At 35.0% G+C, this 21,593-nt stretch overlaps 5 protein-coding genes across 5 annotated transcripts; 1 reads left to right on the forward strand and 4 right to left on the reverse strand.

Annotated features, from left to right (window-relative positions):
* Positions 1-62: 62 nt before the first annotated feature.
* Positions 63-3,619, reverse strand: LOC106354919. Its single transcript, XM_048764418.1, has 14 exons — positions 3,318-3,619; positions 2,946-3,001; positions 2,682-2,856; positions 2,466-2,567; positions 2,253-2,324; positions 2,006-2,122; positions 1,842-1,919; positions 1,631-1,693; positions 1,455-1,551; positions 1,302-1,380; positions 1,013-1,227; positions 771-916; positions 524-646; positions 63-442 (listed from the first exon to the last, which is right to left on the reverse strand). Exons 1-14 carry the CDS (start codon positions 3,405-3,407, stop codon positions 290-292), a joined length of 1,566 nt encoding a protein of 521 aa, XP_048620375.1. The 5' UTR covers positions 3,408-3,619; the 3' UTR covers positions 63-289.
* Positions 3,620-6,928: 3,309 nt separating this feature from the next.
* LOC106356100 (glycine-rich RNA-binding protein 2, mitochondrial-like) lies at positions 6,929-8,096 on the reverse strand. The gene is made up of 2 exons (XM_013795932.3): positions 7,722-8,096; positions 6,929-7,158 (listed from the first exon to the last, which is right to left on the reverse strand). The coding sequence occupies exons 1-2, from the start codon at positions 8,019-8,021 to the stop codon at positions 7,045-7,047; spliced, it is 414 nt and encodes a 137-aa protein (XP_013651386.1). The 5' UTR covers positions 8,022-8,096; the 3' UTR covers positions 6,929-7,044.
* Positions 8,097-10,838: 2,742 nt separating this feature from the next.
* Positions 10,839-13,643, reverse strand: LOC106354918 (factor of DNA methylation 5-like). The gene has a single exon (XM_048762755.1). It carries the CDS (start codon positions 13,184-13,186, stop codon positions 12,302-12,304), a length of 885 nt encoding a protein of 294 aa, XP_048618712.1. The 5' UTR covers positions 13,187-13,643; the 3' UTR covers positions 10,839-12,301.
* Positions 13,644-14,364: 721 nt separating this feature from the next.
* On the forward strand, positions 14,365-15,252 carry LOC106354917 (glutathione S-transferase T2-like). Its single transcript, XM_013794956.1, has one exon. The coding sequence runs from the start codon at positions 14,365-14,367 to the stop codon at positions 15,250-15,252; it is 888 nt and encodes a 295-aa protein (XP_013650410.1).
* A 3,960-nt stretch (positions 15,253-19,212) lies between these two features.
* Positions 19,213-21,246, reverse strand: LOC125589985 (uncharacterized tRNA/rRNA methyltransferase MSMEG_6073/MSMEI_5913-like). The gene has a single exon (XM_048762752.1). The coding sequence runs from the start codon at positions 21,035-21,037 to the stop codon at positions 19,361-19,363; it is 1,677 nt and encodes a 558-aa protein (XP_048618709.1). The 5' UTR covers positions 21,038-21,246; the 3' UTR covers positions 19,213-19,360.
* Positions 21,247-21,593: the final 347 nt, after the last annotated feature.

The raw sequence follows: 21,593 nt of genomic DNA on the forward strand, positions 1-21,593 counted from the left end.
GTATGGTATACAAACATTGTATAAGCAAAACAGCTTGAAGGGGTAAAACAAACCAAAAGAAATCAACGAATAAGAATTTCCTAGAGGGGAGTAATGCATTTTTTTTCCTTCACCAATAAACATTTTGTAACCAAGAAAAACAGAAAAAACAATATCAAATCTTCCCCAATCTGGAAAAAGAATCACCAAAGAATCAATCATCTATTCACCCACGAATTCCCGGGCAAGAGAAACGACTTTTTGAGCTTTGCTTTCTAACTGTATTTAACACTAAAAGAAAACGAACTTTTTAAACATCAAACTTCTTTGGTTGTCGCCAGTGAGCCAAGTTTCTTCCCAATGAGCTTAAGAAGGAAGCTTTATGTGTAGCTCCCTTCTTACCATACAAGTGTTTCCCTCCTAAATCAGTCTTTGCTGGTACCATATCATTCCTTCTCTCTATCTGTTATCACATTCCCAATAAACAATCTCAACACACACTTGTCTAGGTGACGTATACTTAAAAAGACACACTTGATTTTACCTTGAAAACCTTTCCATTTCTCAAGTGGTATCTAATTCCAGACCAGTTTATGGATTGAGAAAAGTGAGAACGGAATGCTGAGATCGGATATAGAAAGTTGTCCACTAGCATTGCTATAAATATCTGCAAAACAAAATTTCCCCAAAAATATCAAACCTAGTAACATTCTTTTTCTCCTCTCTTATCTTAACATCATTACTCAGTTTTTGTATCATCTAATCAATAAAGAGGGGTTGAAAGCACGTACAAGTCCCCAGTTGTAAGGTGCAAGAGTGAGACGTGGAGCCTCTGGGGATAACAGATTGCATAGCGTCACTTCTCGTCTTGTCAAATTCCACATTGATAGAAGCTCGATGAAGGTGCAGATCGCCAACAGTATAACAAGGGACATACCTGCAAATAACCTCATCTTTCCAGGTCAGTATGTAGCACAAAGAACAGCATACAATCCTACAGTTATAAGTTGAATACGAGGAAAGGTATGCTCACCACTAGAAGCAAAGGTCGTGTCTTCAAGTTGATGATAGCCCTTGATGTAGATTCTTAAAGCTGATGTGATGTGGATGACAGACATAACATATGGTGCAACAAAACCCCATGATAGATAACAGTGGACGGCAAACAAAGCCTTGTTCATTATCCAGTTAACTTTGGATATGTAAGATTCCAGCACAAAGGTTTGCTTTCTCAAGTAGTTCCAGTACCTATAGAATAGGAGAGGAAGAATGGTTAAACATCATATTTGGGGGCTTCAAACAAGTGAAATACGAGTATGTACCGTCCAAAACTTAGATCAGTTGCAAGAGGATGAGGGAATACAGCAACAGGAGGAGATGTAATGAGCCTCTTGTGAGCACCTGAGGCAAAGAAAAAAAAAAACAGGTGAGTGAAAACAAGAAGAAACTATCAACTACACATACAATAGTGTTACCTGCTAAAGCGGCAAGTGTCATATCATCTGAATATCCACCATCACGTAAGCCAGAGACAACACCATATCGATCTTGTCTGAAATCATCAGCATGCATCTACAAAATAGTTGCAAAAATAACCACATGTAGCACGGATAATACAAAAGAAACACTATCTACCATGCTATTTACATACCATCATGCACCCTCCCCACAAAAAGAATGTTGTCCCACCAGTCGCAAATCCCATTGAGCAAGGCTGTAAAGAGAAAATGCCAATATTAGCTCAACTTACAACAAAAAAAAAGCTACAAACATGGAAGAACATAAACGCATAATAGGGAAGCCAGTGAATAAATTCTATATAAAAGCAGGACTGAAGGAAGAGTATAGAGATGCCACTGTACCATGTGGTACTCATAGATGCAATAACTTCCAAGGGTTCCAGAGGGCAAGTCTAGAGGATACCCAGTTTGAATAAATATCTGCAACACATCACCATTGCTGTTAATTAAGGGCCTATTATCATTAAGCTAATATATTCATGAACTATATAGTTTGGGGTACCCACCTCTGGATTTTTCTCCATCTCAGACGTGAGTGCTCCAATTGTTCCAGGATGCAGGCTAACATCATCGTCCAAAAACAACACATATTTGGTATCTATGTGCATTTTCTCAACTCCAATCTTCACAGAAGCAGAAACCAAATTTTAAAAAAGTCAGCAAAAGCCAATGAATGTACAACATAAACGAAAAAAATGTATATTCGAAGATAGTTTAGTTTATCACTAATTTGCTTCAAAGATCAATACATACCAACTGATTATGAATTTTCTGGCTGCAAGTCGTTGCTAAACCAGCAATAACAACCTTAGCTTCAACATGATCCTGCGCACATTTAAGCATAACAATGAGCAAATTTTTGGAGTCAGTACATACTTCATGACAAAAGAAGGTCATATGAACTATGAACTGAGAGTATTTTCCATCAGTGTCAAAATTATACAACCCGTTGTAACGTGTATATACCTGATGCGTAGCTAATAGACGGGAAACAGCATGATAAGCAGGGTCTTGAGTACTTTCTAAAACAAATAGGAATTCCAGTGGTCCACCATAGAGAGAGGTGATCTACGCAAAAATATCGATAAAGATTAACAATAAAGTTGGAACCAAGACAAGATACTCCTCTGGCAAAAAGCTTAACCATGAAGAAGAAAATACAAAAGAACATGAGGGTCTAACCTGACTTCTCCAATTGTGCAGATTGTGTTCTCCGAAGCCTTTTAGAGGCATAACAACGGAAACCCTGGGAAGTTTAGCCTGCCTAGAGTGCTCGAGTTCATTGATGTCTTGATAGAGAAACGCCAAGCTGTTTCCTGCTTTCATGCTGTTTTTGATTCTCTTAATCTCTCGGTTCCTTAAAGGTTAGACATAAAAGCAGCACGCATTTCAGGATAAGAAAAAAAAAGAGGCAGACAGCAAGCAAAGGAGACGCAAAGAAAGTACCTGACATATGCAGCCATTAACCAGCCTAGAGCAAGGAGTAAGCATATAACACATCCCTGAGTCATATGAAGAAACAATCAGACCAACAAAAGGCAGTAAAAATCTTATCTTGATGGTAAAATAAAATGCCCAACCAGACAAGTCTAGGAGTAGACATTATGCCCAAAAAAAGAAAAAAAAAACATAAAGCCTTCAGTTTCTCCTTTATCTAAGCTTCTCGAGACAGTGCTAAAAGAAACATTACTTTTCAAAAAACAGAACAAAGATTATCCAAACGACGTATTGGAGGAATATCAAAACGAATCAAGAAGAGGCAAATGAAACTTTTAACATGAAAGGGACCAAAGCTTCGATGTGAAAAAGAAAGCAAACCTGGATCTGAACGAAGACGGCGAAAGGGGTGCAGAAGGCTCTGCTGAGAGAGAAGAGAATCGAATCCATGGAGTCCAATGTGGTAGACATTAAGATTGTTCCCCTGCTCTCCCAAGTGTTCACGTCCCCTTCCTTGCGAAGAAGATGAAGAAGAAGCACAAACACCCAATGGAGGAGGAGGAGGAAAATGAGGAACCCTAAGATTTGAAATTCGTCTCTGAATCTCTCTTAAAGTGGTGACATTTAGCAGATCGCCATTGACGGAGCAGCGAAAATCCAGAGAGACGGAATCACACAGTTCATCCATTTAATCATCCACATTTCCCTTTCCTTCCTTCTTTTTTTTTTTTTTAATTCAATTTTTAAAATAAAGTTTACTATTTTTTATTATAATATTTAATTTTATTACTATTTTCTTTCTTCTTTTTTACCACTCTCTCTGCTTAAATAAGAAGTTTTTTTCCCTGTCCTCGACTTAATATTACAGAAATATATAGTCTGACAAATATCTAAAAGTATATAAATATTTGAGAAAATAACTAGGATAGCGCTAAAAAATTTTTTGTCGCAAATATAGCATATAAAAATAAAAATGATCAAAATAGCACTTAATGTTTTATCAAAAGAGATAAATATACACTTATACCCCATCGGTAAATTAATTTAGACATTAGTATTTAGAGTTAAGGGGTAGAATTTAGGGTTTAGGGTTTAGAGTTTAGGGTTTAGAGTTTAGGGGTGGGGTTTAGCGTTTAGGGTTTAGAGCTTAGGGTTTAGAGTTTAGGGGTGGGGTTTAGGGTTTAGGGTTTAGAGTTAAGAGGTGGGGTTTAGGGTTTAGGGTTTAGGGTTTAGAGTTTAGGGGTGGAGTTTAGGGTTTAGGGTTTAGAGTTTAGGGTTTAGGGTTTAGAGTTGGAGAGTAGGGTTTGAGATAAGATTTCAAATTTTGAAAAATAAAAAAAAATAAAATTTTTCAAAAGATAAAATGTTATTTTGGTCATTTTAATTTTTTAGGGCTATTTTTGTGACATAAACTTAGAAAAATGTTATTTTGGAGATTTGCCCAAAATATTTTTACAAGTTTATTAACATAACAATATGCATTTAATTTTTTTATATACTAGTATAGGCCACTAAGTTGTAATACGCGTAAAAAGCTTTGTATGAAAAGAAGCATTTTTGTATGCATAGTTTTCTTTGTGAACACAATATTTTCTTTTGCACGTTATTGCTTTTGTAGATATTTCAAAGTTTGATGCTATAAATATTTTATTCTTTTTTTTCTTTGGCCAAACAAGTGAAATAGCCCTTTTTAAAGGCATTTTGAAAGTGAAAATAGTCTTTCAAATACTATCTGTTTAGCATGATAAATGATTAAATAAGCCTTCACTAAAAAACGGTGAATTTGATTAAAACTAATAAATGTGGGATATTAATTTAGAAAAAATGACATTAAATTTAAATATAATGTCTGATACATATTTACGCAAAAATGTAAATGAGCATGAATTATTTTAAAACTTATTTATAGAATTTTAAAAAACTTGACACTAAAATTGTTTTTCGCTTACAAGTTTTTTAAAATCTTTGATATAAGTCGGTCTTTTAGTTTGTTTTTGTAACTCCATATTTAGTTATCAATATAAGTTTTAAAGAATCAAGTTGAGAAACAATTGAGAATGATTAATGTAGATTAACTAATATCAAATCTGGTTATAAATTTTTTCACTTTATTATGCCAAAGCATTACAACTTCAGAATATTTGAGAGAAAACAAAATGAACAAAATAACTAAAAGTAAAACTGCAAAAACTGGAAATTTTATTTGTACTATATCATAATATTTAAAATCTGACTGAAAAACAAATACTGTAAAATATTATAAATTACCAGTTATACACAAAATGTATCATATCATATTGTTAGGTTTTAGAATCCATACCACTCAGATATTTAAAAATAATAGCTAAATAAATCTTAGTTGTCTATAGTAGTTATATTAATATACATTTTGATTGTTCTAGATCATTATGTAAGATAACTAAATTTAGCTGGATCATGAATAAAAACATATTATCATTTCGGATTATATGGATTAGAATGATAACAACCAAAAATCAATAAAATTTGAAGAAAAAAAAAGAATTCAAAAAAAAATAAAAACTTAATTTAATAAAAGATATGTTAGAGAATATAAAATTTTCATGAGGATTTTTTTTATTTCAATAGGAAATATTGTTATTATAGTGTGAAGTAAATTTGGCGGCAAAGATGCCAGAATGTTATGCCGAATCTGAAGGAGAGGGACCATGTCTTCCTTTTCGAACAGGCTATCACAAGTGGTGACAGCTTAGAAACATGTGTTTTTTATTTATTTCTTTTCATATATTAGATTTTATTGCTCCTAAGACATAATCATTGATCTCATTTGCGAATTTAATATTCTTGTGGGTATATTCTATGCATCTTCTTCTCTGATGTGACTATAAATATATTGTTTTGTTTGCTTGCAATGTTCCTCACTTCAAATCAATTTTTGGTGGGAAAACTAAATGGGATTATTAGATTACTGAATTTCTAGTTAGATTTTTTTTTGTCGACGAATTTTCTAGTTAGATGAGATCACTGGATTGATAAGTTCTAAATCTTCTCTGGATAGTTTATATAAATATGCACATAGTACAATATTGCAAAGGCAGCACGGCGATTTTTGTTTTCAATGAATATTGTTGCTGTTCTTTTTAACTATTTTGAAAGTATTAATTTCATATTCAAAAAGCTAATAAATTCAAATTGAGTTGTTCTTTTTGGGCAAACACGGTCAAACAATCACTCGCACCCCAATCTGAAACCATTGTTTGATTTCTGTACGTAACTAGAGTTGCTTGTGTGCAAGAAATAAAGTGTATCGCAAGAATTTGACTTCAATAGATAGATTATATAAGCAACGAATAACAAATTTAACGTGACGAAATATAACAATGTTTTTAAATTGAAAAAGTTTCGTGAAGTTTTCTAGGGACTTAATTTTACAAAAGGATTTGATTGGCAACAATTGTGTTTAGTAAGGCGGTTGAGAGCTGGATTGGTCGTGAACTTGTTTGCGAAACATGTTTCAGTTACTTTTAGCAAAAGCCCCCTAGTTGTTCCATTTCAGTTCTGATGCACACCTAGTTGTAGTATTCACATGTCCCATGACTCCCATAGGTAACCGGAAAACGGCTTAATTTGAGACTCTAACCACCTCAAATAATGCCAGAGGTTCGAAACCGGTTGGCCCCTTTTTAATAATATTATTTTTTCACACCAAAAAAGATTATGCTAGAAAATTAGAAATATACCTAAATCATCAGGCTGAAATGGACCAGTAGGCTTTATAATCATGCCCATGATTAACCCCGGCTAAGAACTGATGTTCTTAATTCAAAATTTGACATTTTTTGTTTTTGTTTTTGTTTTTTACATTTTTCGGTTAAAAAATAGCTTTTATATCTCTTATTTAAGAAACGGTTCTTAGCTTTTCTTAATTAAAATAGAAGAAAAGTTAAGAACCGTCTCTTACCCGAAGTTAAAAACACCAGTTAAGAGACTGAGGTTAATCATGATGATCTGACCACTAGAGTTTCAACAAATCCCATTCAGATTTTATACTAGCACAAGCTCGATTTAAATAATAATAATAAAAAAAAACAGAAAGATCAATTCTTCTTATCACAAGAAGCTCCTCTGTTTAGTCAACGCCTCCATCACCACCACCTCCACCGTAGCCGCCACCACCGTACGCCCGGGGAGCACTTGGTCTGTCGTTAGCAACATTCACTCGGATGTTCCGCCCATTCAGTTCCTGAAATTACATAAAGAGAAAAAGACAAAAATAACACTAAATCAAGTTTTTGTTCCCAAACTAGCACTCAAGGTCAAAAGTCACAAAATAACATTTAATGTTTTATCAAAAGTCACAAACTTAGGGTTTAGAGTTAAAGGGTGGGGTTTAGGATTTAGGGTTTAGGGTTTAGAGTTTAGGGTTTAGAGTTTAGGGTTTAGGGTTTAGGGTTTAGAGTTTAGGTTTTAGGGTTTATAGTTTAGGGTTTAGGGTTTAGAGTTAAGAGTTTAGGGTTTAGGGTTTAGGGTTTAGAGTTTAGGATTTAGGGTTTAGAGTTGAGAAATGAGGTTTTGGAGATAAGATTTCAAATTTTAAAAAATAAAAAAATTAAAATTTTTAAAAAATAGAATGCTATTTTGGTCATTTTAGTTTTTGAGTGCTAATTTTGTGATATAAACTTAGAAATGTGCTATTTTGGAGATTTGCGCTTACATAAACCCCAAATTAATTTTAAGTTAACCCATCGAAAACACACAAATAATTACCATTTAAAAAGTTTATTAACTGAGCATTCAAACACAAACCTTTCCGTCCATCTCTGAGATTGCGGCATTAGCTGCACTCTCATCAGGGAAATTGACAAATCCAAATCCCCTTGACCTTCCGGTTTCCCTATCAACAATGACCTTAGAATCGATCACTTCAACGAAGTTGGAGAAAGCCTCCCTCAATGACTGGTCATCAGTCCCCCATGAGAGACCACCGACAAAGAGCTTGGTTGACATGTACAGGAGAGAACCGAGCATAGACTGAACAGGAACATTCCCGGTCTGAGAAACCGCACCTTGCCTCAACAGACCACCGAGATTTTTGCAGAAAGCCATTTCTGAAGAGTAAAGCTTTGAAACTAGGGTTTTGGTAAACTGAGAGGCAGAAAGGCCATGTGAATGAATGAAAAGACACAAATGTCTGAAACATCCATTTGGTGTTGTCTCCATATCATTTTCCAATAAATTCAAACAAAATTGCAGATTAAAACTAACTATGGGACATGTAATATGGTGCAAATCCGCCAACTTCATCAAGTCCACTTCATTGCAAAATGAAGGATGAGCTTAAACATCAATAATTCTTTTGTGGCGAAACAAGTTTTATCTCTTGAGTTTTTCAAACGCCAATATTTATTTGAAATACTAACGATTATAAGCTCAATGATAAGATTAAACCACACTGCGTGTAACGTGCAAAGAAGTGTTTTTTTTTTGTATCTAGGGTATTCGATCAAGATTTCGATTCGGTTTTAGTTTGGGTTTTTTTCGGTTTTTCGGTATTTCGGTTTAAAAAAATAACTAGCATATTAAAACCATATCTACTTCGGTATGCTTAGGTTAATATACCAGTTTGTTCAGTTTTATACCAAAATACTAAAACATATTTATCTTTTATAAAATTTTGTCTTTAATAACATTTTGCTTCAAAAATATTATTTAACTTTATAATTTTGTAAATTTTATTTTATATAATTAGATATTGGCTTTATTTTTTTATTTTTTTGACAGCAAACATTTACAGACTCATGTTGACTCTGTAAACCAAATCGGTAACTCCGCATCCATGTGAACGACGAAGGACAGTTGTTTCCTAGCACTGCGTGCTAAGCTATCCGCCCGTAGGTTCTCCGTTCGGGGTACATGAACGATGCCTGAGTTGAGGAAACTTCTTTTTAAAAGCTTAATGTTTTCCAGATAACTTTCAAATGCTGGCCATTCTTTTGGTTCCGAAACCATCTTCACCAATTGAAAACAATCCATTGCAAACATTACCTGAAACTGTCTTAAATTTTTCATACATTCCATTGCCCAAATTAATGCATCCATCTCCGAATGAAGGGGTGAGAGACATGCCCTTACATTCTTCGCCCCTAATAAACCATCAAAACCCGGTAAAGTGCTATACCAGCCTTGCCCTGAAAATAAAACACGAAGATATTTAGGTTTTTGAATAGACTATTTTATTATTCTATTTTACTATTTAAAATAATTAGTAAACCTATTAAGTTGACAAAAATAATATTTTCTATAGAATGAAAAATTAGTACTCCATAATATTATTAAATAAATATTATTACACATATATGTCAACAAAAAGTAAAAATTATGTTTTATTTAATTTGATAAAAATGAAAAAAATAAATTTTTACTTAATACAAAATATTAAATTACTAAAATTAAAGTTTAAGTATGAAGATCATATCAATAAATAAATTATGTATATATATATCAATTATATTATAGAATTTACATATAATTATACTACTATATTTTTATTAATCGGTTTATTCGGTTTGATTACCAAACAATATCCATATACCATGGTTTCTTAAAAATAACACCCATTCGGTATATTTAGAAATAAAATATAAATTAAATTTCATTATTTTTTATAGATATTCATCATGCGCAGGGTGCAGGTCCGTATCTAATTATTATATATTTTCAGAGCTTTTTGATTTTAAGAGTCACAATTTGATAAAAGTAACAATATAGTTTTTTTATGACCATGGCCTTTTTTCATCTCATTTTAATCGATGGTGGCCGAAACTCGAACCTAGACGACGGAACTCACAGCCGTGAGTCCTTAACCACCAGGCCACAAATGCCTGGTTGGAACAATATAGTTTTGGTTTTGAGATACATCATGAGACATATTTAGAGATGATGGTATTTAATATATTGGATTTGTACATATGCATAATTCTTTGGTCCACTTAGTATATGTCGAAAAATATGATTTATAAACTTGGTCCATTGAAATTAGTCGAGTAGTAGTTAAAAGCTAATTTAGTCGAATCCTCTATCTATTAAAAGTTAAGTATTACAATATTTTATTTATGACACATGTCATCACTATAATGCTTCTTAAAGTCTCTAAAGAAATATGTTAGTCCACTAAACATATATTATATACTTCTCATTAAACAAACCATGAAATTAATTAATAATCTATAATTATTATTTTTTCCTTCTTTCCTTAAATAAAAGCTACATAATTACCAAAAATGAATAAAATAAATATTTGAAAATTAGTGATTTTAATAATAAAGATTTAATAAAAATTTACATATCTTCTATTATTTTTAATGTTATATTATTAAAATAAATTAAACTATCATATTAACCATATAATAAAATTTTAGATTTTTTCGTATATGTTATATTTTTAATTTTTTAAAATGACTATAAATTACGAAAACTGTTAAAAGTTTCACAATGAAAATTTTATGAACTATAGTTTAAAATTTTGGTTATAATAAAATACAAATGATCAAAAAACCATATGAGTAAAAATCACATTTAATAGATATGTAGATTAATATATATATATATATATATATATGACTTATGACATGATATAATTATGTTTGAACGGGCAAAGTTAGTATTTAACAATTATTAGAATATACATTTCATTTCGCGTATGTGCGCGGATAATCACCTAGTACTAATTAAAAGCTGTTAGAATTAATTAAATGTATTAAATGTTATATAGTAAGAAAAATATAAGATAGGACAAAAAAATAATTAGTTAATAAAATGGTGCAATAACCTTTCGTAAATATATATTTTGGAATGATTTCTTTTTAATAGTATAGATTTAGTTTTTGTTTGTGGCTATTGACTTCAGAGGATAAAACAAAACAATTTTCTAAAATGTTAAGCATTAAATCGGCGTAAGTCACTAAAATTAACTAATAAATTAGCTATAATATTTATAGGAGATAAATAAATTTAAGGAAAAATTGCCAAAACGGAACAAAAAAACAACATAGTTGTCCCTATAGTATAAAACCATCACTAAGTTGTCCCTATAGTATAATATTTTTCATAATCCCAAAACTAACATTTCCTTAATCAAATTAAACATAAATTAAAATCATTTTTAAAAAGTTTAATGGAAAAATATAAAAACAATAAGGTAATAATGTTTTAGAAAGGGAAAAAATGTAAAAACAATTTAGAAAAAAAAAGAACACACGACATAGATCAAAAATATCACGTAACCTAATTGCATTTAGTTTCTAAAATCCTCCAAAACTATTCGTTTAAAATCTTCTAAGGTAGAACTTGATTCCAATAACAGTAGCCTACCCCCTTTATCATCAGCCGAAAAAATCAATCTCGTACTTGCACTAAATTCCCAAACACCACATATTGTATAGATATGCATCATAGAACAAGAATTTGTGAAAATCACAAGACAAACTATGAAGAAATCATAGATTGATGAAGAAGAAAAGCAAAAATCGATTTTTTTTATATTTTGACAAAGAAAATCGACCAGGACATGTTTTAGGAAATTAGAATACTTTAAGAATATTTTCTTAACTGAAACTTCTTTAATTTTTGGAAAACTGTTTTTTTATCCGTAGAAGACACCATCTACACTGTGTAGAACCATGACAAAAATTCTGAATACAATTTCTAGTTTTTGTAGACGTTCGTGTTAAGTTTATATTTCGCATACCCGGAATTTTAGAATACTTCATAAAAGTAGAGACTGCATTCAAAAAAAAAGTAGCGATCTTTACAATTAGTAAAATTTACATTCCTCATATTTAGAATTTTAGTCATTTTTGGATGGTTTCTTCTAAAAAAAATAGATGGACTTGTTTATTCTGGAATTTGTTTTCTACTAACTCATTTTCCGTAGAAGATGAATTCTACTTTTAGTGGAACATAATTTTAAAATTTTATTTATCAAGTTTTTTAACCCAAAAAAAATGTGTTTGTGTATATAGGTGTTTTATTAATTGTTTATATTTTTAATATTTTTTGGATTCAAAAAACTATTTATTTCATTAAATTTCAGAAATGGAAAATGTAAAAGAGAAAATAAATGGACAAATATGGTTTTATACCATAGGAATAACTATGCTGATTTTTTGTTCCGTTTCGGCAATTTTCCCTAAATTTAACTGCTAGGAGTTTTATTCTTTGGACCAAGCATCCAGACCCTTCATCCTATACTCCAGTTTCTTGTTTAGCATCTCTTTTTCTCGTAAGATCCTGTCGATGGTGCGCTGCGAAAACTCCTGCATCCTGTTTCTAGATATAAAAACAAGAGTCACAAACCGAGGTTGGGAAACATAAAGCAAATCAACTTTTCAGTAACACAAACCTTGTTTATAAGTTTGGTCCATCGTGTGTTTTTCCATGAGAAGCCTCTGCGGAGAGATGGTCTCCACTTTGTACTTGAACTGGACCTGGTTATAATCCTCATCCATCATATAAATTTTATCATCTAGATCGTACGCAACATTATCCGATTTCTGCAATTCCTCTTTGGAGATATCAGAGAAGCTTCTCAGTCTCCCTACCGTTGACAGGTACTCAGCTATAGACCCTTGAGAGTTGTAATCATCTGCACGTGCGCACCAGCCATAAGTCTTGAACTTGAACCTCCTCCAGTCTCCTCTCCAGTCCTCCCTGCCGCACCGCTTGACATCAAACTCCTTCTCAAGCTCTGTGGCGCTCTTGAACCCATCCATACCACCGTTAAACCTAGGAATCACAGCAACTGCCGAATCCTCCTCAACCCAAAGGGTCTTCACCTCAAGAGGGTTGAACCTCGCAAGCTTCCTCAACCAATACGCCGAATCAAGAAGCAAACTCTTGTCGTCATCGTTTCCTCTCAGTAGGCTGATGAAAATCCCCATCCAAGGCCACACATACATGTCGTCATTCACAACAGCAGCTTGGTTCTGCTTGGACAAGCTAATCACTGGCTCAGCATCACCAGCGAGCTCCTTGTGGAGGTACTTTGACAAGGCCAAGTGATTAGCTTTTTGTTTACAATTTCTAGTGGTGGATTTGGCGACAAGCAGCTCCTTGTAGCGTTGCTTCTTCTTCTCAGGGCAAAAAGGGCACTTGAAAGTCTCCTCCTTTAGCTTAACTTTCATCTCCCCGTCCCTCAATTGCTTGTAAGGCTTCTCAGAGTAGTCACTCTCCTCTGACTCACTCTCCTCTGACTCACAACTGCTATTATCCATCCTTATTACTAGTTGACCTGTTTGTATCACAAAAGCTCTTTAGACCAACATTATCGGCGTTCTTAGCCTGAATTCTAAGGAATATTGGGCCAAAAATTAAATCAAAAAGGCTTAAATTACAAAGAAACGGAAGTCGATTGTCCTTAATTAAGAAGTTTTGTCGATGATCCTTATTGCCAGCTGGCTGAATGTGATTGGGTGTGGAAGTGGTGTAGGGCAATGTCGTTTTGCAGTCTGAAAATCAATTGCATGTTCTCCCGACTCTCTCTCTCTCGACGGCGAAAGAGTTCGACAGAGATCGTCCCCCCATTTCATCCCGATTTAAAAATCCTCTCGGGTATTTCGCTCCCTCGACACCGATCCGTTGTCTCACCGAAAGCTTCTCCACCGATTTCAATCGAAAAGGTATGTCTTCCTCATCCGCTTTGAGATTATGTCGTTGTTATTGTCGCTCTACCTCCTCCGCATCTGGGTCTTGTTGGTTTTTGTTGTGATGAAAAGAATGTCGTTTGTGATTGTATGGTTTGCGTTTTAAATTAATTAATTTGAGATCCAATAGTTCTTATTGTTAGATTCGTAGTTTATAGGTATTGGTTACTTGTCGTTTGTTAGATTCGTCGATGATATGATTCCTGTTTGTTGTAATTTTCGATCTACTTTCATGAACAAGAACACCCATTTGCACATTCATTAGAGCTCGAGTTAGAGTAGTTGTTATTGGTAGATTTGCTGATTGTAGGTATTGGTAAATTGCTAGTGATTTGACTGTAGTTGTTAATGCTAAACTGAATAGACAAGGCAACCAAATCCTCTTTTGCGCTAGATAGTTGCTAAAATGAATTGACAAGGCTAGAAGTTAAGTTTGTTTTGAACGATAGCTTCGTAGTTCTGTCTTGATGTAACTAAATTGCATTGCCAAGTCTGATTGTATTTTGTATTGAAGTTCGTATGAAACCAAATCTCTTTCTAATTTAATGAAATTGTGAAATGTGTAATAACTTCTGATTAGACTTTGGTAGATAATGGTTAGGTTGTTGTTACTTATTACTTGTTACCGTTTCACATATTAAATCCCTTCCATAGTTCATTCTTTCATATAGTCTCCATACTCTTCTTTCTCTCCTCTTTGCTAACCATTCTGCTTTATTTTCGAAACTCTCATCTCTGTTCTTCGTGCTATGGATTCAAGGAATCCATATAGCCAGTATTCTAGTTATGTAGGGCTTCTTAACAGTCAACGAGAAAATGTAGTGAATGAAAACTTTCCTTATGAAATTTTTCCTTCTAGTGTAAACATTGAAGCCTCAGAAATCCCTCCTTTCAGTTCCCAACAATCTGAGGCTCCAGCTCTACCTGAAGACACACCCGCGGAGCGTCGGGAGAGAAAGAAATGGACCCCAACTGATGACAAGGTTCTAATCAGTGCCTGGCTAAACACATCTAAGGATGTTGTTGTTGGAAATGAACAAAAGTCAGGCACCTTCTGGAAACGAGTAGGAGAATACTACGCAGCAAGTCTTCATGCTAGACAGGGTGGTGAGAAGAGAGAGCATGTCCATTGTAAGCAGAGGTGGCATAAGATCAATGACCTAACGAACAAGTTCTGTGGAGCATTCGCTGCTGCAGAGAGACAAATCACCAGCAGACAGAATGACAACGACGTTCTAAAGGTGGCTCATGACATCTTCTACTCCGACCACACCATGAAGTTTACCCTTGAGCATGCGTGGTGTGTGTTGAGGTATGAACAGAAATGGTTAAGCCTGAACACTCCTAAAGCTACTGCCAGTTCTAAGAGAAAAACAAGTGAGGCCGGTTCACAATCTCCAAGCACCAATGTTGGTGACCATGAGATGCGGCCCGAAGGTATCAAGGCTGCAAAAGCAAGAAGGAATAATGCTAAAGGGAAGGCTCTTGAGGAGTTTAAGAGCATGTGGGAGCTCAAGATGGAAGATTTGGCGATGAAGGAGAAACTATCCAAGCTCACCATACTTGACACTCTCCTTGCTAAAAAGGAACCACTTAGTGAGACTGAAGAAGTTGTCAAGAATAAACTCCGTGCCTAGTATTTCTAATTATGTTTGTAGTTTATAATAAAAATGTTTGTACTTCCGGGTTGTTTCTTGTGTAATTTCTAAAATATTATGTCTTAAGTTATGATGATTGTACTTCTTGTTTTCTATGAATGTGATGTTCTTGCTTGCTTCATATGCTTGCTTCATATGCTTGTTTCTGTGATGCAAATTTTTTAATCATGCTTGTTTCTTTGCTTTCGGCTTGTGTACTTAATAGAGTATTGAATCATGGTTTTTCTGTAAATGTACTTATATTCTAAATTCTTTGCAGGTTAAGGAACTAATGGGACTGGATTACAGCTATACCCAGCCTTCTGAATCGGAGGAGTATGGTGAAAACTCAGCAGGCAGTGGCTACAGCCAAACATAAGCTAATATACTGCTGGACCAAGCTGAGATTGATGCCGCGCGACGTCAGTACCCTCCGCAGCCTAAAGTTGAGTTTGGATTCCAGAAATGATCCAGGCCGAAGGTATTACACGTGTGAGAATGTTGACGACGGAGAGTGCCATGTTTGGAAGTGGTGGGATGTGGCGGTTATGGAGGAGATGAGAGCCATGGATAGACAGTATGGGCAGCTGTCTAAAAAGGTAGATTATCTTAACTTTATGAGTGATTATGAGACACACCTTAGGCAAGTTAAGGATCTCCATAATGACACTGAGCAGAAACTGGTTAGGCTTGAGAAGATAGTATGTGACTTAGCTAAGAAGAAATCAAGGGTTAGGAATGGCTTAGAATTTGTTGTTGGTGTAATGGTTTTCGTTGTAGTTGTTTCTGGAATGGTCTTCATGTTTAAGTAAAGGGTTACGAGTGGCGTACAACTCGTTGTTGCTGTCTAATGTTTTCAACGAATCGTTGTTGCTGTCTAATGTTTTCTAATGAATCGGATTGCTTTATGTGGGAATGTTTTTATTGTAATATGTGTGTAATGTATGGAACAGAACAAGTCCAATGTTTCGACCATGTAATATGTCCTTGTAATGTTTTCGATGTTTATTTTGCACTAAACTGAACAACCATGTAATATGTCCTTGTAATGTTTTCGATTGTCCAATGTTTGTAATATGTATTCTGTTGTGGTAAAGTGACAAGAACGATTTTTTGTGGTAATGAACAAGTCAAATGTTTTCAGCTAAAAGACCATTAAAATTCATAACCGAAAGACCAACAAGAAGAACAACAATTGTAGATTTATTTATTTTGGTAAAAGACAACAATGCTAGATTACTTGAAGATATTTCAAGGAGGTTCACATGTATTTGTTTCCTTTGACATTTGTAACCAAAAGACCACATGTATTTGTTTGTTTCTTCCACAAGAAAACAACTAATTATCACAAGATGGATACTTCTAAAAAATCAGCATCACGGAAGTTTCACACATGATGCTATAAGTATGGTACTTCTAGTGTCATTACACATACACAATTCCTCTCTCTTCTACTCATTTCGTAAACAATTTCTCCCTTTTTTTCATTTAAATGGCATCTTCTTCCCATTATCATTACCACAAAGATGATGATGCTGATTTTGAATCCCCATTTGAAGAATTTTTTAACAACTATGCTCCTCCTATTCCAGAACCGAAAGAACGAAAAAACGTATTTTTATCGAGAGAAGCCGGGAAGAAGGCCACGAGAAGCTCGGGAATGATTACTTTAGCGATACTCCAACATACCCTCCCAAGTTATTCCGGCGACGGTTTCGAATGAACAAATCATTGTTCCTGCGTATTCTGTATCGTCTCTCCACAGAAGTACCGTATTTTCAACCAACAGAAGATGCAGCCGGACGGTCTAGTCTATCACCCCTACAAAAATGTACTGCAGCAATTCGACAATTGGCATATGGTGGTGGGGCTGATACAGTTGACGAATATGTCCGACTTGCTGAAGCAACAGCTCGAAAATGTTTGCAAAATTTTACCCGGAATAATCAGCTTGTTTGGCGATGAATATGTAAGACGTCCCACACCGGAGGATCTGGAAAGACTACTCCATATTGGAGACCAACGTGGATTTCCAGGGATGATTGGAAGCATCGACTGTATGCATTGGGAGTGGAAGAATTGCCCCACCGCTTGGAAATGAATGTATTCACAAGGATCCGGAAAACCAACAATTGTGTTGGAGGCGGTAGCTTCATATGACCTCTGGATATGGCATGCGTTTTTTGGAGCTCTAGGTACTATGAATGATCTTAATATTCTTAATCGATCACCTGTTTTTGATGACATTATTAACGGAATTGCGCCACAAGTAAACTTCTATGTCAACGGAACGGAGTACCATTTGGCTTATTATCTTACGGATGATATTTATCCGAAATGAGCGACTTTTAATCAATCTATCCGACTACCACAAGGTGAGAAGAATTCATTATTTGCAAAACCCAAGAAGCTGTTCGAAAAGATGTTGAGCGTGCCTTTTGGAGTCCTGCAAGCTAGATTTGCTGTTGTCAAAAATCCATCTAAGTTATGGGATAAAGACAAAATAGCAAATATTATGAGAGCATGTATCATACTCCATAATATGATTGTCGAAGATGAACGAGATTCATACACTCAGTATAACGTTTTAGAATTTCAACAAGGAGAAGATGTGGATCAAACATTTTCCGTCAAAAAGACTACAAAACACGGCAATACAATTGGTCGTCGAACAGAAGTTCGGGATAAAGAAGCCCATCAACAATTAAAAGAAGATTTGATTGAAAATATATAAGATAAATTTGGACATCTTCCAAATAACATATAATGTTTAAGTTTCTATGAATTCAATAAAATGTTTGTTTGCTTTTATTTATGATGTTTGAATTTTTTTTTTCTTGTTTTTTTTGGCAACTTTGTAATTTTCTTATGTTTTCAATTTTAATGTTATATGTTTTATTTTAAACTTATCTTTTATATGTCATTACTTATTAAAATAAATAATTAATTTTCTAAGAGACAACAAAAAGTCCTACCAATAATCTACACTTTTGGGATTGTCTTTTACTTTTGTCTCTTAACATAAAAATAATAATAAAATAAGCTAAGGACTTAAAAATTAGTCCTACTAATAATGTTGCTCTTAACTTCTCAACATAATAAAACTATCTAACTTTTACTATTTTATCTAAAGATGAAAACTTTAACAAGATTTCAGGAAAAGTTGAGAGAATCAAACCCTAGCTAGAAAAAGCACAAAGCAGTTCATGAGAGAGATGATGCCGTAAGAAAGTGAAGAATTGAGACGAAACCCTAAAGACTTACTGAGGATCGCGGCGAGAGAGAGAGCAAAAGAGAAATGTGATGACAGTGACAAGAGAGAAGGAAGAGCAATTAAGGTAGATGAGGAGTCGCACGTAATATATAACGTGGTTACAAAGAGTTAAACGTAACTATTATTAGTACGAAAGTCCATGTGAACAAATGAAAAGACACGAATGTCTGAAACATCCATTTGGTGTTTTGTCTCCATATCATTTTCCAATTGCATATTAAACCTCACTATGGGACATGTAATTTACTAATATGGCGCAAATCCGCCAACTTCATCAAGTCCAATTCAATTCATTGCAAATATAAAGGATGAGCTTATAACATCAATAATTGTTTTGTGGTGAAACAAGTTTTATCTCGAGTTTTTCAAACGGCATGTGTTGCGTTTCTATTTGAAGAAACTTTACAAATAATAGTTGAAAAGTTCCAATTATAAAGCATTTTCATGACCTAACAAATTAGTTGTAAAAGCAAACATCAAAGGCTAATGGTAGGAACGTTTTGGTTTTGCGTTTACAGTAAGCAAACCAATATTTAGTTGAAATACTATAGATTATAAACTCAACGATAAGAATAAACCACACTGCGTGTAACGTGCAAAGAAGATTATTTTTTGTATAGACTATATCTCTGCTTTGCTAAATGCAACATAAGAACTGGTTTTTCGAGTGCAAAGAGACCAGGAAATGATCGAAAAATCAATCAATAACAACTAAACTTTCGTAAGAAAACCATAGAATGGGAGCAAAAAGTAATATCAAGTACTGAGCATATCCCAAGTTTACTGCAAAAAAAAAAAAAATGAAATTGTCTAGAAAAACTAAGCACCAAGGAATCAAACACTTGCTTTGTTTCCTATCAAGTGATGAAGAAACAAACCAGCTGCAACACTCACGTTCAAACTCTCCACAGCTAAGAAAGATCTCAATCCTTCCACTTCCCCATCTTCAGACTCTGTACTAGCTGCAACATCGCTAGCCATATTACCACTAATCCGAACTAAATCAGTGCATGATCTCTCCACCAACGGCCTTAAACCAGTCCCTTCATTCCCCAACACAAGAATCGTCGGCCTACCGGGCAAAACCCCGTTCAAAGCAACAGCCTTGGAAGAAACCGAACCACCAACCACACGCCAACCGTTCTCAGCAGAAGCTTCCAAGAACTGCATCATGTTCTTGCAGTATCTAAGCTCCATCACTTCAAGCGATCCAGCACTTGCTTTACTCACCACCGCACTCAACGGAGCTGAGTTTTTAGCGCACACCACAACACCAGTGGCTCCAAAAAAGTAAGCAGATCTTATGATCGCGCCTAGGTTCTGAGGATCAGTGACCTCATCTAAAGCTACCCAAAGAGAGTAGCTCTCTTCTTCCTCTGACGAAACCTTATCTAGCTCTTTCACTTTCACCAGCTCCAACGGTGAAGCATCCAGCACCAGCCCTTGATGAGGTCTGTTATCAGCAACCATGTTGAGATCATGCTTGGAAGTTTCCTTAATATCTAACCCAATCTTCTCGGAGAGTTTCAAGACTCTCTCAAAACCTTTCTTGTCTTTCTTCTTCTTATTGTTGCTACTCAGATCCAAACCTTCTTGAACGTACAGAGCGTATAACTCTCGTCTCCCGGCAGAGAGCGCAGCTAACACTGGACTCACTCCATAAACCACTTCGCCAACCATCCTAGGCACGCTTGACTCGGTCGCTTCTTGCCACGTCTTCCTTCCCCAGCTCTCTTGCCTGTTCCAGTTTTGATACGCTGCATTGCCGCCGCGCCCTTCATCTCTTCTTACATCATACCTATTGAACCTATTCTTGATCTCAGGCCACCTAGCATCATTTGGTTCTTCTTCAATCTGCTCGGTTTCAACTCTATCATCTTCTTGAGCATAATCATCTCGTTTCTCCCAAGAAGAACGGTTAGCTCTAGGCAACTGCTCTTTAACCGGTCTGTCATTAGCAACCCAAATTGAATTTGCACTAGCTTTCTCGCTTTCTCCGTCTCTGTCATCCCTTGTACCACGAAAAGAATGTCGCTTTCTTGCTTCACCAAATCTACTTCTCCTGTCGTTTCTACCTCTGCCATCTCGTTTATTCTCCCAAGATGATGATCCATTAGCTCTCCTCTCTTCCACTGGCTTCTCATCAGACTTTACCCAAATGGAATCTCCACGGCCGTTTCCGTCACTTGTCTTCTCTCTATAAGCTTTTGATACTAATCCAGATCTTCCTCTACTACTAGTACCACTTCGTTTGCCAAATCTCTGAGAACCAAAGCTCGAATAGTCTCTGACGCTTTCAAGCTTCCTTAACATTCCAATATCTATGGCTTTAAGTCGAGAACTAACTATAAGATTACCTCGGCTAAACCCAGTCGAGACATCTGCAAAGGCGCTTCCTTTGGGGTTTACGTAAGACTTTGAGAGGAGGAAACACCTTTTACCTTTGGTTTGTTGTAAGGAAACCCTAATCGCCATTGGAAACCCTTGGGTTCTTGTCAAGTTACAATACATTTTTTTTTCCGGTTAAACAGAAGAGAAAGTTAAAATCTTTTATGGTGGAGAGAGATTGGTTGAGCTCTTAGAAAGGTGAATCTCCCATTGATGATAAACCAATCTTTACTATCAGATTGCTAGGGTTTAAGGGAAAGATCAGAGGAAGGGGAAGATAAGAGAAGAAGCTGCGTAACAGATAGGTTAGTCAAAACGTCATCGTACTGCGAAACTTACACTCTATCGAATAACTCCTCAAACACTCCTAAATTACCATTCCTGCCACTGACGTCCATACTCACAGTCGCAGGCTACGGGTTTGGTTCGAACGATTGATTGATTGGTTCGGTTCGGTTATCCGGTTTCCATTTTCGGTTAGTTATACTAACACAAACTTGTGCCGAAATTGAGCTAACAAAATTTGGTTCAGTTTATACCCAAATTAACCGAAGTTTTTGGTTTCTGTTTAATATCAGTTAATTTTTATTGTTTTTTATTTTAGTTACAGTTAGGTTCTTTATAAAGGTTTAAAATTTGGTTAGTTTGGTAGCATAGTTCAGTTATGAACTTTTCTTTA

Source organism: Brassica napus, chromosome C7, assembly GCF_020379485.1.
Source record: "Brassica napus cultivar Da-Ae chromosome C7, Da-Ae, whole genome shotgun sequence".
Classification (NCBI taxonomy): Eukaryota; Viridiplantae; Streptophyta; class Magnoliopsida; order Brassicales; family Brassicaceae; genus Brassica; species Brassica napus.

Excerpts from the sequence above, each read along its gene's own strand:
- LOC106354918 (XM_048762755.1), bottom strand. The coding sequence starts at position 13,186 with ATGGATAATAGCAGTTGTGAGTCAGAGGAGAGTGAGTCAGAGGAGAGT.
- LOC125589985 (XM_048762752.1), bottom strand. The coding sequence starts at position 21,037 with ATGTATTGTAACTTGACAAGAACCCAAGGGTTTCCAATGGCGATTAGG.
- LOC106354919 (XM_048764418.1), bottom strand. The coding sequence starts at position 3,407 with ATGTCTACCACATTGGACTCCATGGATTCGATTCTCTTCTCTCTCAGC. Across the intron at positions 3,002-3,317 it reads CCGTCTTCGTTCAGATCCAG|GGATGTGTTATATGCTTACT; the intron begins GTTTGCTTTCTT and ends CATATGACTCAG. Across the intron at positions 1,694-1,841 it reads GCATCTATGAGTACCACATG|CCTTGCTCAATGGGATTTGC; the intron begins GTACAGTGGCAT and ends TTCTCTTTACAG.
- LOC106356100 (XM_013795932.3), bottom strand. The coding sequence starts at position 8,021 with ATGGCTTTCTGCAAAAATCTCGGTGGTCTGTTGAGGCAAGGTGCGGTT. Across the intron at positions 7,159-7,721 it reads TCTCAGAGATGGACGGAAAG|GAACTGAATGGGCGGAACAT; the intron begins GTTTGTGTTTGA and ends ATGTAATTTCAG.
- LOC106354917 (XM_013794956.1), top strand. The coding sequence starts at position 14,365 with ATGGATTCAAGGAATCCATATAGCCAGTATTCTAGTTATGTAGGGCTT.